At 38.0% G+C, this 18153-nt stretch overlaps 2 protein-coding genes and 1 long non-coding RNA gene across 3 annotated transcripts; all 3 read left to right on the top strand.

Moving 5' to 3' along the window:
- The first annotated feature begins 279 nt into the window (after positions 1-279).
- LOC311280481 (uncharacterized protein) lies at positions 280-5195 on the top strand. Its single transcript, XM_084392650.1, has 6 exons — positions 280-3430; positions 3538-3659; positions 3752-3813; positions 4000-4266; positions 4370-4524; positions 4632-5195. The coding sequence occupies exons 1-4, from the start codon at positions 391-393 to the stop codon at positions 4127-4129; spliced, it is 3354 nt and encodes a 1117-aa protein (XP_084248776.1). The 5' UTR covers positions 280-390; the 3' UTR covers positions 4130-4266; positions 4370-4524; positions 4632-5195.
- Positions 4347-12771, top strand: LOC311279345 (uncharacterized protein; the record flags this gene model as incomplete). Its single annotated transcript, XM_084390768.1, has 29 exons — positions 4347-4524; positions 4632-4753; positions 4843-4904; positions 5064-5164; positions 5278-5344; positions 5445-5599; positions 6357-6423; positions 6527-6681; positions 6787-6908; positions 6998-7059; positions 7219-7319; positions 7433-7499; positions 7600-7754; positions 8512-8578; positions 8682-8836; positions 8942-9063; positions 9153-9214; positions 9380-9480; positions 9569-9620; positions 9709-9878; positions 10102-10223; positions 10351-10412; positions 10575-10678; positions 10793-10844; positions 11049-11230; positions 11428-11549; positions 11668-11729; positions 11895-12126; positions 12319-12771. 29 exons carry the CDS (start codon positions 4347-4349, stop codon positions 12412-12414), a joined length of 3177 nt encoding a protein of 1058 aa, XP_084246894.1. The 3' UTR covers positions 12415-12771.
- LOC311280513 lies at positions 7916-8407 on the top strand. Its single transcript, XR_014625692.1, has 3 exons — positions 7916-7982; positions 8075-8136; positions 8320-8407. It is a non-coding gene; the product is annotated as an uncharacterized lncRNA (long non-coding RNA).
- Positions 12772-18153: the final 5382 nt, after the last annotated feature.

The raw sequence follows: 18153 nt of genomic DNA, 5'->3' as shown, positions 1-18153 counted from the left end.
ACAGAGACACCATCTTCAACAATAACAATTGAAACTTATACAACTACCGATGTGACTCTCACAACCACACTCACATCCTCACCAACTACAACAGCGACAAATGCTGCTGAGACAACATCTGGACAATCTTCAACAACTGAATCTTCAACAACTACCGATGTGACTCTCACAACCACACTCACATCCTCACCAACTACAACAGCGACAAATGCTGCTGAGACAACATCTGGACAATCTTCAACAACTGAATCTTCAACAACTACCGATGTGACTCTCACAACCACACTCACATCCTCACCAACTACAACAGCGACAAATGCTGCTGAGACAACATCTGGACAATCTTCAACAACTGAATCTTCAACAACCACAGCTGTGAACCCCACAACCATGTCTGTATTCTCAGAACCCTCAACTGCACCTCCAGCCACAGAAAATACTGCTCCAACAGAGACACCATCTTCAACAACAACAATTGAATCTTATACAACCACAGATGTGACCCCTACACTCATATCCTCACCAACTACAACAGTGACAAATGCTGCTGAGACAACATCTGGACAATCTTCAACAACTGAATCTTCAACAACTACCGATGTGACTCTCACAACCACACTCACATCCTCACCAACTACAACAGCGATAAATGCTGCTGAGACAACATCTGGACAATCTTCAACAACTGAATCTTCAACAACCACAGCTGTGAACCCCACAACCATGCCTGTATTCCCAGAACCTACAGCTGCATCTCCAGCCACAGAAAATACTATTCCAACAGAGACACCATCTTCAACAATAACAATTGAAACTTATACAACTACCGATGTGACTCTCACAACCACACTCACATCCTCACCAACTACAACAGCGGCAAATGCTGCTGAAACAACAACTGCAGAATCTTCAACAACTGAAGTTTCAACAACCACAGCTGTGAACCCCACAACCATGTCTGTATTCTCAGAACCTACAACTGCACCTCCAGCCACAGAAAATACTGCACCAACAGAGACACCATCTTCAACAATAACAATTGAAACTTATACAACTACCGATGTGACTCTCACAACCACACTCACATCCTCACCAACTACAACAGCGACAAAGGCTGCTGAGACAACATCTGGACAATCTTCAACAACTGAATCTTCAACAACCACAGCTGCAAACCCAACATCCATGCCTGTATTCTCAGAACCTACAACTGCACCTCCAGCCACAGAAAATACTGTTCCAACAGAGACACCATCTTCAACAATAACAATTGAATCTTATACAACCACAGATGTGACCCCCACAACCACACTCATATCCTCACCAACTACAACAGCGACAAATGCTGCTGAGACAACATCTGGACAATCTTCAACAACTGAATCTTCAACAACCACAGCTGTGAACCCCACAACCATTCCTGTATTCCCAGAACCTACAGCTGCACCTCCAGCCACAGAAAATACTGCTCCAACAGAGACACCATCTTCAACAATAACAATTGAAACTTATACAACTACCGATGTGACTCTCACAACCACACTCACATCCTCACCAACTACAACAGCGACAAATGCTGCTGAGACAACATCTGGACAATCTTCAACAACTGAAGCTTCAACAACCACAGCTGCAAACCCAACATCCATGCCTGTATTCTCAGAACCTACAACTGCACCTCCAGCCACAGAAAATACTGCACCAACAGAGACACCATCTTCAACAATAACAATTGAATCTTATACAACCACAGATGTGACCCCCACAACCACACTCATATCCTCACCAACTACAACAGCGACAAATGCTGCTGAGACAACATCTGGACAATCTTCAACAACTGAATCTTCAACAACTACAGATGTGACTCTCACAACCACACTGACATCCTCACCAACTACAACAGCGACAAATGCTGCTGAGACAACATCTGGACAATCTTCAACAACTGAATCTTCAACAACCACAGCTGTGAACCCCACAACCATGCCTGTATTCCCAGAACCTACAGCTGCATCTCCAGCCACAGAAAATACTATTCCAACAGAGACACCATCTACAACAATAACTATTGAAACTTATACAACTACCGATGTGACTCTCACAACCACACTCACATCCTCACCAACTACAACAGCGACAAATGCTGCTGAAACAACAACTGCAGAATCTTCAACAACTGAAGCTTCAACAACCACAGCTGCAAACCCAACAACCATGTCTGTATTCTCAGAACCTACAACTGCACCTCCAGCCACAGAAAATACTGCACCAACAGAGACACCATCTTCAACAACAACTATTGAATCTTATACAACCACAGATGTGACCCCTACACTCATATCCTCACCAACTACAACAGCGACAAATGCTGCTGAGACAACATCTGGACAGTCTTCAACAACTGAATCTTCAACAACTACCGATGTGACTCTCACAACCACACTCACATCCTCACCAACTACAACAGCGACAAATGCTGCTGAGACAACATCTGGACAATCTTCAACAACTACAGCTGTGAACCCCACAACCATGCCTGTATTCCCAGAACCTACAGCTGCACCTCCAGCCACAGAAAATACTGCTCCAACAGAGACACCATCTTCAACAATAACAATTGAAACTTATACAACTACCGATGTGACTCTCACAACCACACTCACATCCTCACCAACTACAACAGCGACAAATGCTGCTGAAACAACAACTGAAGTTTCAACAACCACAGCTGCGAACCCCACAACCATGTCTGTATTCTCAGAACCTACAACTGTACCTCCAGCCACAGAAAATACTGCACCAACAGAGACACCATCTTCAACAATAACAATTGAATCTTATACAACCACAGCTGTGACTCCCACAAATATGCCTATATTCTCAGCACCTATCACTGCACCTCCAGCAACAGATGCTCCAACCACAGCACTATATTCAACTTCTTCACTTTTCACGACAACAACCAGACCTGCTACCACAACATTTTTCACTCCCACAACCATGCCAATGTTCTCAGAAATTACAACATTTATGACAACATCTTTACAAAATTCAACTCAAAATTCAGCGACACACAATCCAGCTCCAAATACATTTGAAACTCATAGCACTATGTCTTTAGCAACCACTGCAACCAGTGCACCAACAGTCATAATTGTTACTCAAGAAACCACTATGTCATTGTCAATGTCAACAACTGGTGCCTCCCCAACTACAATTGTGACTCCAATGACTGAATCTGGAGCTGCAACAACTGCAAACAATGCAACAACTCAAACAACAGCAGTGGTCACAAGCAAGCTGCTGTTCAACTCCTCATCTCCAGTCCCCAGTGAAGCTCTGGTCCTCAGTGCTGTCAACACTCTCCTGAAATCCAGACAGTCACAGCTCAATGAATCAGTGAAGGTGGTGAATGTCACATATCTGAGTAAGTTTCATCATTTAAGGTCGAAATGCTTTTGAAATGGTATTTAGTCAAACATTTATGAATGGAAATCTTTTAACCAAAAAAATTTCACATTTCTCTCCAAACAGAAATCTCAGAAACTTCCTATGCTGTCGTCTTTACATTTAACCTGATTAACATCAGCATGCCAGCAGATTCTGATGTCAGAGGCAACACCGACCAGAGATTGCAGGATATTATCAATAATGCGGTAAATATATAAAATTGAACACTGTAAATAGATTTAGTTCCAATTCCAATTTTCCCCAAAGTTTTATGAATGGTTTGATTTTTCTCCTGCAGCTGAACACTCTTCTGAATGAACCTGGGAAACAAGTTTTTGTACCCAAGTCCTCCAATTTCACGTGAGATGCAATCTTACTTCTATCTTGGAATCTAATTATTGATTCATTATGTTCAGTTTTCGATTTCAGGACATTGAAAAAGCAAAAATTTTTTAAAAAATTACATTTGCTTGAAAATGTCAATAAATCTGTATTGCACAAATGAATTGAAACTCATTCTAAACATCTTTTTGATTTTTCATGCAGAAGCTCTTCAAACCAGATTGATGGCAGGATGGAATACACCTTCCAGGATGGAGATGTCATACAACCAGTCAGCTTCCTAAATGAGCTGCGTTCACAGATGGGTATGCCAATACTCACGTTATCTATATGAATAATAATAATAAAAAAAAAAGTTTTTGCTCTGAATCTGAGTTTTATTGTGTTTCTGCCTTTCATTGTAGAACTGACCACTACAACAGTGTCTCCAGACACAATAACCAGTTTCCCCTCGACTTCTCCAAGCCCAATGCAAGTGTTTATTTTCTATTTGCAAAAATTGCAACCTTTTATGGAGTCCTAAATTCATCACAAAAAAGGGAACTGTATTAATGAAAAGTGGTGCTCTTTACAGATCTGGTTCAGCAGTGGTCAAGAGCAAGCTGCTGTTCAACTCCTCATCTCAAGTCCACAGTGAAGCTCTGGTCCTCAGTGCTGTCAACACTCTTCTGAAATCCAGACAGTCACAGCTCAATGAATCAGTGAAGGTGGTGAATGTCACTTATCAGAGTAAGTTCCATCATCTTGAATTGAAAAGTATTTCAGCTACACATTTTCAACCAGTGATTTAATGGCAAGCTTTGACTGAATAAAAATGTGTGATTGTTTGCCAACAGAAATCTCAGAAACCTCCTATGCCGTCGTCATTACGTTTAATCTGAGTAATATCAGCATGTCTGAAGTCCCTGAGCTCAGAAACAACACTTACACGCAAGTGCAGGATGTTGTCAATAACGCGGTAAAGATTTATCATTAAAAAATACAGAAGTCTGAATCTGATATAAAGCTTCTTCAGAGTTGAATGAATTATTTGATTTTCTTTTGCAGCTGAACACTCTTCTGAATGAACCTAACATTCCAACATTGAAGCCCAATTCATCCAACTTCACGTAAGATGCAAACTGACTTTGCAATCTTCACTTTGTCTCCGCATATTTTAGCTTATTAAAGCAATCCAAAATGAAAAATACTTTTTCTAGGTCATTTTCATGAATTGTTTTGCAATATGGATTGAAGTCCTTAAACAGTATCTTCTGATTTTCCCACAGGAGCTCTTCAAACCAGATTGATGGCAGGATGGAATACACCTTCCAGGATGGAGATGTCATTCAACCAGTCAGCTTCCTAAATGAGCTTCGATCACAATTGGGTACGTCAATAATGATGATCTATGGTTATACAAAAATCTAAAAGGTAAACAAACAAAAAAATGTTTCTGTAAATCACAAAAGACTAATTGTTTGTTTTTACAATTAATTGTAGAAGTGATCACTACAACAGTGTTTCCAGAATCAACAACCGGTTCCTCTGTGGCTCCTTCAAACCTAATGTTAGTGTTGACTTACCATTTTGAGAGTTCACTATCATTCATGGAGTACTTTCATTGTAAAAATGTGAAATATATTAAACAAAAGAGGTTATCTTTACAGATCTGGTTCAGCAGTGGTCAAGAGCAAGCTGCTGTTCAACTCCTCATCTCCAGTTCCCAGTGAAGCTCTGGTCCTCAGTGCTGTCAACACTCTTCTGAAATCCAGACAGTCACAGCTCAATGAATCAGTAAAGGTGGTGAATGTCACATATCAAAGTAAGTTTCATCATTTAAGGTTGAAATGCTTTTGAAATGGTATTTAGTCAAAGATTCATGAATGGAAATCTTTTAACCAAAAAATGTCAAATTTCTCTCCAAACAGAAATTTCAGAAACTTCCTATGCTGTCATCTTTACATTTAACCTGATTAACATCAGCATGCCAGCAGATTCTGATGTCAGAGGCAACACCGACCAGAGATTGCAGGATATTATCAATAATGCGGTAAATATATAAAAATGAACACTGTAAATAGATTTAGTTCCAATGCCAATCTTCACCAGAGTTTGATGAATGGTTTGATTTTTCTCCTGCAGCTGAACACTCTTCTGAATGAACCTGGGAAACAAGTTTTTGTACCCAAGTCCTCCAACTTCACGTGAGATGCAATCTTACTTCTATCTTGGAATCTAATTATTGATTCATTATGTTCAGTTTTCGATTTCAGGACATTAAAAAAGCAAAAATTGTAATAATTACATTTGCTTGAACATTTCAATAAATCTGTATTGCACAAATGAATTGAAACTCATTCTAAACATCTTTTTGATTTTTCATGCAGAAGCTCTTCAAACCAGATTGATGGCAGGATGGAATACACCTTCCAGGATGGAGATGTCATACAACCAGTCAGCTTCCTAAATGAGCTCCGTTCACAGATGGGTATGTCAATACTCACGATATCTATATGAATAATAAAAAAACCTTTTTGCTCTGAATCTGAGTTTTATTGTGTTTCTGCCTTTCATTGTAGAACTGACCAGTACAACAGTGTCTCCAGACACAATAACCAGTTTCCCCTCGACTTCTCCAAGCCCAATGCAAGTGTTTATTTTCTATTTGCAAAAATGTAAACCTTTTATGGAGTCCTAAATTCATTACAAAAAAGGGAACTGTATTAATGAAAAGCGGTGCTCTTTACAGATCTGGTTCAGCAGTGGTCAAGAGCAAGCTGCTGTTCAACTCCTCATCTCCAGTCCCCAGTGAAGCTCTGGTCCTCAGTGCTGTCAACACTCTCCTGAAATCCAGACAATCACAGCTCAATGAATCAGTGAAGGTGGTGAATGTCACTTATCAGAGTAAGTTTCATCATCTTGAATTGAAAAGTATTTCAGCTACAAATTTTCAACCAGTGATTTAATGTCAAGCTTTGACTGAATAAATATGTGATTGTTTGCCAACAGAAATCTCAGAAACCTCCTATGCCGTCGTCATTACGTTTAATCTGAGTAATATCAGCATGTCTGAAGTCCCTGAGCTCAGAAACAACACTTACACGCAAGTGCAGGATGTTGTCAATAATGCGGTAAAGATTTATCATTAAAAAATACAGAAGTCTGAATCTGATATAAAGCTTCTTCAGAGTTGAATGAATTATTTGATTTTCTTTTGCAGCTGAACACTCTTCTGAATGAACCTAACATTCCAACATTGAAGCCCAATTCATCCAACTTCACGTAAGATGCAAACTGACTTTGCAATCTTCACTTTGTCTCCGCATATTTTAGCTTATTAAAGCAATCCAAAATGAAAAATACTTTTTCTAGGTCATTTTCATGAATTGTTTTGCAATATGGATTGAAGTCCTTAAACAGTATCTTCTGATTTTCCCACAGGAGCTCTTCAAACCAGATTGATGGCAGGATGGAATACACCTTCCAGGATGGAGATGTCATTCAACCAGTCAGCTTCCTAAATGAGCTTCGATCACAATTGGGTACGTCAATAATGATGATCTATGGTTATACAAAAATCTAAAAGGTAAACAAACAAAAAAATGTTTCTGTAAATCACAAAAGACTAATTGTTTGTTTTTACAATTAATTGTAGAAGTGATCACTACAACAGTGTTTCCAGAATCAACAACCGGTTCCTCTGTGGCTCCTTCAAACCTAATGTTAGTGTTGACTTACCATTTTGAGAGTTCACTATCATTCATGGAGTACTTTCATTGTAAAAATGTGAAATGTATTAAACAAAAGAGGTTATCTTTACAGATCTGGTTCAGCAGTGGTCAAGAGCAAGCTGCTGTTCAACTCCTCATCTCCAGTCCCCAGTGAAGCTCTGGTCCTCAGTGCTGTCAACACTCTTCTGAAATCCAGACAGTCACAGCTCAATGAATCAGTGAAGGTGGTGAATGTCACATATCAAAGTAAGTTTCATCATTTAAGGTTGAAATGCTTTTGAAATGGTATTTAGTCAAAGATTCATGAATGGAAATCTTTTAACCAAAAAATGTCAAATTTCTCTCCAAACAGAAATTTCAGAAACTTCCTATGCTGTCATCTTTACATTTAACCTGATTAACATCAGCATGCCAGCAGATTCTGATGTCAGAGGCAACACCGACCAGAGATTGCAGGATATTATCAATAATGCGGTAAATATATAAAAATGAACACTGTAAATAGATTTAGTTCCAATGCCAATCTTCACCAGAGTTTGATGAATGGTTTGATTTTTCTTCTGCAGCTGAACACTCTTCTGAATGAACCTGGGAAACAAGTTTTTGTACCCAAGTCCTCCAACTTCACGTGAGATGCAATCTTACTTCTATCTTGGAATCTAATTATTGATTCATTATGTTCAGTTTTCGATTTCAGGACATTAAAAAAGCAAAAATTGTAATAATTACATTTGCTTGAACATTTCAATAAATCTGTATTGCACAAATGAATTGAAACTCATTCTAAACATCTTTTTGATTTTTCATGCAGAAGCTCTTCAAACCAGATTGATGGCAGGATGGAATACACCTTCCAGGATGGAGATGTCATACAACCAGTCAGCTTCCTAAATGAGCTCCGTTCACAGATGGGTATGTCAATACTCACGATATCTATATGAATAATAAAAAAACCTTTTTGCTCTGAATCTGAGTTTTATTGTGTTTCTGCCTTTCATTGTAGAACTGACCAGTACAACAGTGTCTCCAGACACAATAACCAGTTTCCCCTCGACTTCTCCAAGCCCAATGCAAGTGTTTATTTTCTATTTGCAAAAATGTAAACCTTTTATGGAGTCCTAAATTCATTACAAAAAAGGGAACTGTATTAATGAAAAGCGGTGCTCTTTACAGATCTGGTTCAGCAGTGGTCAAGAGCAAGCTGTTGTTCAACTCCTCATCTCCAGTCCCCAGTGAAGCTCTGGTCCTCAGTGCTGTCAACACTCTCCTGAAATCCAGACAATCAAAGCTCAATGAATCAGTGAAGGTGGTGAATGTCACTTATCAGAGTAAGTTTCATCATCTTGAATTGAAAAGTATTTCAGCTACAAATTTTCAACCAGTGATTTAATGTCAAGCTTTGACTGAATAAATATGTGATTGTTTGCCAACAGAAATCTCAGAAACCTCCTATGCCGTCGTCATTACGTTTAATCTGAGTAATATCAGCATGTCTGAAGTCCCTGAGCTCAGAAACAACACTTACACGCAAGTGCAGGATGTTGTCAATAATGCGGTAAAGATTTATCATTAAAAAATACAGAAGTCTGAATCTGATATAAAGCTTCTTCAGAGTTGAATGAATTATTTGATTTTCTTTTGCAGCTGAACACTCTTCTGAATGAACCTAACATTCCAACATTGAAGCCCAATTCATCCAACTTCACGTAAGATGCAAACTGACTTTGCAATCTTCACTTTGTCCCCGCATATTTTAGCTTATTAAAGCAATCCGAAATGAAAAATACTTTTTCTAGGTCATTTTCATAAATAGTTTTTTTTTGCAATATGGATTGAAGTCCTTAAACAGTATCTTCTGATTTTTCCCACAGGAGCTCTTCAAACCAGATTGATGGCAGGATGGAATACACCTTCCAGGATGGAGATGCCATACAACCAGTCAGCTTCCTAAATGAGCTTCGTTCACAGATGGGTATGTCAAAACTGACAATGAATTGCTCCACTGACTCCAAATAGTGTAACCGCATGCATCCTCAACTAATCATAACTTTATTTTACAGTCTTAACGACAGCCACCACTCTGACAACAAGCACAACTATTCCACCTACTTTGTAAGAGCAATTATTCCAGTTTAATTTTCTAAAAGACAGTTGTTGTCTGAATGGTTTTACATTCCTGTTTTTTTATCATCTTTGGTAGGATGGGGAAGGTTTATATAAATATTATCCTCGTGTTTAAAACACTGGGCCCAATACCGAGTGAGGCTAATGTTCTACAACTGGTCAACTCTTTGATCAACCCACGTTTAAGAACTAAAGCTGGCTCAACACAAACTTCGGATGTGAGCTTTAATAATGTCACCTTTATAAGTGAGTATTTCTCTCCACTTTAGGCTCCTTTTTGTTCTAAATTTGACATTTGATTGCAAATAGTGTAAATAGTGTTGACCTGTAACAATAGCTTTCTTTCAGGGAAAATAATAAATGTTTCAGTCAATTATACCCTTCTGAGAATGAATGTGTAATGCAGTTTTACCACTCACATATAACCACGCAACTATTTTTTTTAACATTTTTTTATATATATTTTAAGGAATTAATGATACCTCCTATGCTCTCAAATTTGGATTTGTAATCAACAATGTATCCATGTCGGAGAAAATTCAACTCAGGAATGATACATACATTTCAATCCAAACCTCTATAAATAAGTTGGTGAGTTGGAAACACTTTGATACAGTAATTTTTCACAAAAACTTGACCTGAAAATGAATATGCCTTATTCTAACCTTAATATATTAATAAATGCATTCATTTCTATATTTATTACTCCACTCTTCAGCTGACTGAAATCCTAAATGACCCCTCAGCTCCTCAGTTTAATATCAAAGAAGTTGATTTCAAGTAAGTTCTGAGTGTTTTTTTTTTGTTGTTGTTGTTGTTTTTTACTTTATTTTGAGCAGAAATGTCTCAATCTGTATTTGTCAGTGAGTAGTTTTTAGTATGCGAGTAGATGACTTGTGTTGTTTACTTTTGATCTTTATTGCATGTTTAATCTCCCCACAGGGATGCTAACACCGTGATTCAGGCCAATGTTGAATATGTTTTCTCAGAAAGTCACATGAACACAAACAACACCTTTGTCAAGGAACTTCTCAAATTGACTGGAGGTATTACCACATCCACACCTGCTATGCCATGTTTTAAATACATTTCTCCACAAGCACCAAATACTGTAATTTAAAGCAGGATTGTCCTCCACTAATTATTACTTTATTTTACAGACTTAACGACCGCCAGCACTCTAACGCCAAGCACAACCTCTCCACCGAACTTGTAAGAGCAATAATTGCAGTCCAATTTTGCAATTCCAGTCATTACATTTGATCTTTTGCAAACTTCCATCTTGCCACTCCTGTAACGCTTACTGTTAAACACATTGTATTGAACTGATTTTACCTTTTTGTTGCCGTGAAAACTACTATAGATGGTGACATGGAATTTTATCATCTAAATCAATAAATGTACCATCTTTTGCAGGCTTGGGAAGGTGATTATACACATTAGCCTTGTGTTTAAAACACGGGGCACTTTACCAAGTCAGAGTATGGTTCTACAAGTGGCTAACTCTCTGTTAATTGGAATGAAACTAAGAAGTAAACGAGACCTCACAGCAAAAAAGCTGGATGACCTTGTGAGCTCTGTGAATGTCACCTATAATGGTGAGTTTACGTTCCTTTGTTGTTGATGTTGTGAATATATCATTTGTATGCAAAGGGTGTGCATTATGTAGTAAGCTTTTACAGCTTTATTTGAATGAAGATGTTTAAACCAGCACTGCCCTCTAGTAATTAATGTGAAATTTTATCATCCACATATAACCACACAGCTAATTATTGTTTTGCTTTTTTTCCAAAAGAAATCGACAAAACCTCCTTCTCTCTGAACTTTGGATTTGAAATCAGCAATGTATCCATGTCTGAGAAAGTTGATTTCAGGAATGAAACCTACACAGTAATCGAGACCTATATAAACACATTTGTAAGTTAGAGACACTTAAAAAAAACTTGCCCTGAAATTAAAATTGCTTTATTTCAATGGCATTAACCACACCATAGTAATAAACAAATGAATCTGTGTTTATTTCTGCTCTCTTCAGGTGTCCAAGATCCTAAATAAAACAATAACTACTCAGTTTAATTTCAATAATATCAATTTCAAGTAAGTTCTGGCTCAGTAATTTTTTCCTTTATTTTGAGCAGGAATTCTTAAGAGATCTGCTTATATCAGTGGGTAGCTTTTGGTACATGGGTGAGGGAAGATGCACTGTAAATTCAGTTGATTTATTTGTTTCATTTCTCATTGTACATTTTTATCTCTCCACAGGGGTAATTCCAGCGTGATTGAGGCCAATGTTGTGTATGTTTTTTCGGACGATGATATCAATGGTTTTGGCTTGGTCTCCATTTTTCTCGCCACACCTGCTCCAACCACAGTTTACCCTACAGTTATAAACACTACAACCTCAAACAACGGCACAAACGTAGCATGGATTGTGGCGATCATTGTCCCTGTGGCTATTGTCCTCGGGCTTATACCTTGCTGGATTCTCCTTTGCGTAAGTTTTATGATGATTGAATGTCAAATATGTGCATAGGTAGTGAAGAGATTCATGACAGCAGGGATGTGTTATCCATAGATCTGCCTTTTAAATGAGGTTTATAATTGTATAGCTGAATAAAAATGTTTTAAAGTGTAAAGTGTTCTCTCTCAGGATGTTAACTCTCATTTTGTCTGTTTATGTCTTTAGTGTTTACTCTGTGGATGCTGTGCAGCAGTCAGAAGACGTTGGCACAGAAGACAGTCATACAACGTTCAGTACACCACTCGAAACAGCCTCTTCTAGAGATATTCAAGATCAAAACATTGATGCTTAAAAGATACCTTATTTTTCCTGTATTGCTGGGCATACAGGACCTTTGCAACTGTGTTTTTAAAACTGTTATTTATGAAATTTTATTTATTTGAAAGTTCTGTCATATAAAGTGATGATGATCTTGTTTTCCAAATAAACAATTTATTTGGGCGTACATTTAATGTTAAGGGACAAATGTAGAATGTGTTGATCACGTTTTTATTTACACTCCATGTACTTTATCTTCATCTAATATAATATATTGCTCCCTACTGAAAAGTTTCCACAAAGTCACCGTGAATGTTTTAAACTGTAGTTAAAAAAATAAATAAAAGCAATTGTTCATTATAAGAATGTTGTTGAATCCATCACTGGAATATACAATGCAGAGCTTTACAGGCAATATTTAAAGACAGAAAGTTTATGATGATTATAAAGCATTTTCATCATTGACACTCATCACACTCCATTTCCTAAATGGGGTGTCAGCCATTTTGTAGTGCCGTCTGACTTCTTTGTTTCAATAGACACATCTGGTAACAAGAGTATAAAACAAGAACTAGCTAATATTTTTGGAATGTTCTGGGAACGTTAGGTTTTGGTTCCCAGGATGTTCCCAGAACATTAATAGTAAATCAATATACGAGCACACAATTTGTATGTTTGTTGATCCATTGTTTAATAGTTAACATAAGTCATGAATCACATGAATTTCAAATTAAAATTTAGGAACAGTGCCTAATTATAATTTAAAAGGGGGGAGCAGGGCACAACCTAATGCAGGGCTAGTTGTAACACACTTGTTTGAAATACTTCTACACATAACATGATGAAACTTAGTGTATTTACTAGTTGCCATATCAAAACTATATAGAGAAAAATAATGCACCAAAGTTCCAAAATCTTTGGAAAATATCACTGAACATTTATTTAACCATAGCAAAATAATTTTTTTAAACTTATGTTAAAAACAAAAAAAATCTCTGTTTTTTGTGTTTATTTAAAATGAGACAAATCTGATATTATTTGAATCTTATATCTGTAATTTAACAGTATGTGTATGTGAAGTTTTAGCTCAAAATACCCCAGATATTTTTATATTGCATGTCATCATATTCAACCACCCCTTTAATGCTGATCTAACTATAGCCGAAGACTCTTGCCGGGTTTAAATCCCAGTTGCGCATGTTGTAACCCTGCATTACAATGTGCCCCTATTAGAACTATGCTATTCTATACCTTTATGAAAAAACATGAAAAAAAAAGAAAACGTTTTGAACTATGCGGCATAGCTGTGTTTTCCGGTGTGTTTGTTGTCAAATTCAAACATTTGTTTATTTTTAATTATTAAAAATTGCCATTATTTTACATAAAATAAATAAATAAATAAGTTAATAATTGTATTTTATTGAGAAAATATTTTAGCTGTCATATGGTCATGTTACAATGTACCCCACCTATGGGGCATGTTGTCACATTTCACTTCCATTCTTTCGGGGTAGGCTATATCAGTATACGCTGTATTAATGAAACAAAACCACTTAATTGTAGGCCTACTTGACGTGTGAGATTAATGTGGGAACAAATAAATACTCTGAGTCTGAACCCTAAGTAGGTTTACACAAACTTAATAGGCTAAGTTAAAAAGCGTTAGGTTGTGCCCCGCTATCCCTTCTAAAAAAAACATTCTAGGAAGGTTAGAATATAACGTTCTTGTTTGGTTCCCAAAATAATAACAATACAATGATCAAATTGTAATGATAAAACGATGTAGATATAACGATAATCTTGCATTCTCTTGTTCAGGTTTTTTTTTTTTTTTTTAAGTAAAACTTTAAAGTAAATATTTTTCACATGGCAGAAGCCATTACCCGTGTTGATTAAAAGTGCTTTATTTTCTTTATTTTCTTTTTTTGAGTGAAATGGCAGTCCGGAAGCCACGAGACCGTGCGGGGTTAAGCTGTTTTCGTCTTTCAAATAAAAAGAAAGAAAAGGAAGAGAGAGAGAGAGAGAGAGAGAGAGAGAGAGAGAGAGAGAGAGAGAGAGAGCACTTCAAAACAGACTACAAGATTGCTTTGCTTGACAGGTAAATTACTTTACGTCAGTGTGGGGGTTTTAAGCAGAGTGTTTGATTCGTTGACTCTGGTAGACGGCTATATGGCTTAGGGGGAGACCGGAGATGATTGTAACATTTTTGACATTTCTGACTGTATCTTGGAGTTATTTTAAGCCAGTGTGTTCACTAATGCCTGTTGAAAATTCAGTTTTGCCATTACAGATTGCTGTTTTTATATTGCACTCAGCGAGAATGTTTGGATGTATTGACTAAACAGATTTATTAAGGATATTGTACATTACCTTATTGGGGGGGGGGGGGGGGGGGGGGGGGCCCGATCACTCTCCGATCACTCTCCGATCACTCTCCGATCACTATTAAAAGCAACTTTTACATTTTTACATTCACACAGAAAAGTACATCTCAGAATGTTTTGTAATGCTGTGACCAAATCAGACTAGAAAACACATAGGCTACTTTTTGGTTTCTCTGATGGAACAAAGGGTAAGATAGTTTATGTGCAAACAATGAATTATTATTTATTTTTTTACAATGGACCCTTTTCACAAACTATTGACATGTTTCCAGTTATTAACAAACAACAGTGAGTTGAAACAGTTAGTAATACAATAAAAAAAGAAGAAAATTACAAGAACTAAACTAAAATTCTATTACTCACTTAAAGCCCAATTTATACTTCTGCAACTCAACTACGTCATAGGCTTTGTGTAGCATGCGTACCCTTGGGCGTCCCCTGACTTGCACCTCTCCAAAAATGTAACAATGCGTCAATTCTACGCGGACGCAAGCGCTGTGATTGGTCTGTTTGAACCGCTCCCTCGGTTTCACATGCTCCCTCTGCATGTGTAATTGCGCGTCAACGCAGACAACGACGCAGGTGTATGAAAACCAACGTGTAGCCTACAGCGTAGAGGCGTTGGTCCGACGCAGCGGCAGAATTAGTAAATCAGCCTTTAACCCTCTGATGGTCCTCGGTCACTTCTGACCGAATAATTTTCTGTTTTGAATTTTTTAAAATCACAGCTTCATCGGAAGGTTATGATACTTGGTGACGTTTATGGAATTAGGTATGTGAATACAAAAAAAAATTGAGGTCATGATCAGAGCATGCTAAGTGGTCTTAAAAAAAATAGTCACACTTGTGGTCTTCGGTCAAAAATGACCGACCCATAGGAAATGAATGGGAAATTTACAAACACAAAAACTCTCAGAATTTTTGTCTGTACAATCTACAAATCGGCCACGATTCTAAAAAAAAGTACACCGCAGTAAAGGCGTGACACTCTGCAACATCAAGAGTGCAAAAAATTCACACCCACCCACACACACACGCATACAAACACACTTTTATACACATGCACACCAATAAATTCAGATTACAAAAATCTGTTTTGAATTTTTAAAAATCACAGCTTCATCGGAATGTGACTTTTCTGGCATTAGGTATGTGAACACAAAAAAAAATTGAGTTCATGATCCGAGCATGCTAAGTGGTCGTAAAAAAATAGTCACGATTTTGGTCTTCAGTCAAAAATGACCCCCATAGGAAATGAATGGGAAATTGACAAAAACACAAAAATTCGCTACAAATCGGCCACGATGCAGAAAAAAAGTGCTCAGCAATGAAGGGGTGGAACTCTAAAACATCAAGAGTGAAAAACATAACATAATTAATAATTATAATATATATATATATATATATATATATATATATAATTCATATAAGAATTATTAAAATTATTAAAATAATAATTAATAAAATGTTATAAACCTTGGCAAAAAGTATTATTTGAGAATTTCTAAAAAAATACATTCAATCCACATCTTAAAAGTAAGTAATTTGGTCCAAAAACAAACAGATCACCAAAAATAAGTATTGGTATGGGGTTAGAATTTATGCATTATTCCAAATAAATAGATTGAGATTCACAAACAAATGTAAAGAAATTCACAAAAATGTATCAAATTCACAGATAAATAGATTAAGATCCACAAGTAAATGTAAATAATTTTACAAAAATTCATAAAATTCACAAATAATTAAAAAAAAAATTACAAATGTGTTTTGTCACAAACACAACTGCCTGGTATTTATTTGTGAACCGCTTTCTGTGCATTTGCAAATCCCCTTATGCATCTGTGGATTGTAAACATAAGACTGTAAAAAAAGATGGACGAGAAAGTCCTAAGCCGCGCGGTATTCACTAAAGTAGCCTACAGGGGTTTCAGTGCCGCGACGCAAACGGGGCGAATCAGATGGTGTGGCCATCACACCGCTTTCCCCCAAAAAATAATAATTTGCAGGTCAGCGCACATGCGCAGAGTATAGTGCCTTCTTCCCGCGGTCTTTTCAAATTAGATACAGAACTGGTGGACAATGAAGAGCAAACTGGTAAACATTAAACAACCATTGACACTCAAGGACAAAACAGCGAAATCTGTAACTGTTTTTGACGAGGCAGACGGTTTTGTAAAAGATGCTGTAGGATTCCTAAGGAGTGGTTTCACGTGAGATACCTGTCCTAACTGAGTTACATGTGCATCAGATACCTGTGTGTGTTTACAGGGGTTTCATGTGAGATACCTGTCCTAACTGAATTACATGTGCATCAGATACCTGTGTGTGTTTACAGGGGTTTCATGTGAGATACCTGTCCTAACTGAATTACATGTGCATCAGATACCTGTGTGTGTTTACAGGGGTTTCACATGAGATACCTGTCCTCCTAACTGAGTTACATTTGCATCAGATAGAATGAATGAACAATAAAGAAGGACAATGTAGCCTAAAGTACTAAACTACTTTAAAAGAATATTACTTTGTTTGCTGTTTCCCACCAGACTGGCTTCCATCATCTTTTCAAATATGTTAATCTTCAGAAGAGTACATCACAGGCATAGTTCTCTTACGAGAGGTTCTCTCGTATTGCGTAAGTAGCTTACGCTGCGGGAAAGTCTCCTTTCTCGAGATACTGAAGCCAAAAAATGATCCTTAATTTTTAATAATCTTGTCAACGCAGTGCGGCAGCCTGCAGACCTAGGGCAGGCTTACTAGCGTGCCCATTGGCTGCCCTGCGGCAACTGCAGCTTGGCGCGCTCAATGCGTCACAGCCCGTCATAAGGGGTGTGGCTTAGCGTATACAGTATAAGCAGGGCTCAGAGGCTGCTTCACTGATTTCTGTCTCTTCAGCGAAGCTCTCCGCATCGCTGGACTCCGCATCGCTAGTCGAATCAAGCGACCAGCACGCCGAGGATCTCAGACTGAGGAAGCCGGCCGCCTTCGCCGCCTTCAGCTTTCCCTGCCTGCTTCGCTGTCCGGCGAATATATCCTTTTCTGCTCTGTGTGTGTGTATTTGTGTGCTCGCCCCGCGACACACTTGCATCTAAAAGAGCGCGAGGCGTTGTTGCAAATGCCTCGCTCATCCTGTGGCTCGTGCAGAGTGACGTGATCTGCGCTCTCTGCCTGGGCTTCGACCACGCAGCCCGCGCTCTCTCTGAGGGCGGCTGCGAACAGTGTGAGGACATACCGATGTCGACCCTACGGGCTCGACTCGCTATGTTTGACGATCCTCCACCTTCTCCGGCTGCCTCTTCTGGGCCGCGTAAGAAGAAACGCCGCTCTCAAAGGCCTCCTGAACCGGATGTAACAGCTG

The sequence above is a fragment of the Rutilus rutilus genome (assembly GCF_951802725.1).
Source record: "Rutilus rutilus genome assembly, chromosome: 2".
NCBI lineage: Eukaryota > Metazoa > Chordata > Actinopteri > Cypriniformes > Leuciscidae > Rutilus > Rutilus rutilus.
The sequence above is the reverse complement of the archived record's forward strand: the minus strand, read 5'-3'. Positions and strand labels throughout refer to the sequence as shown.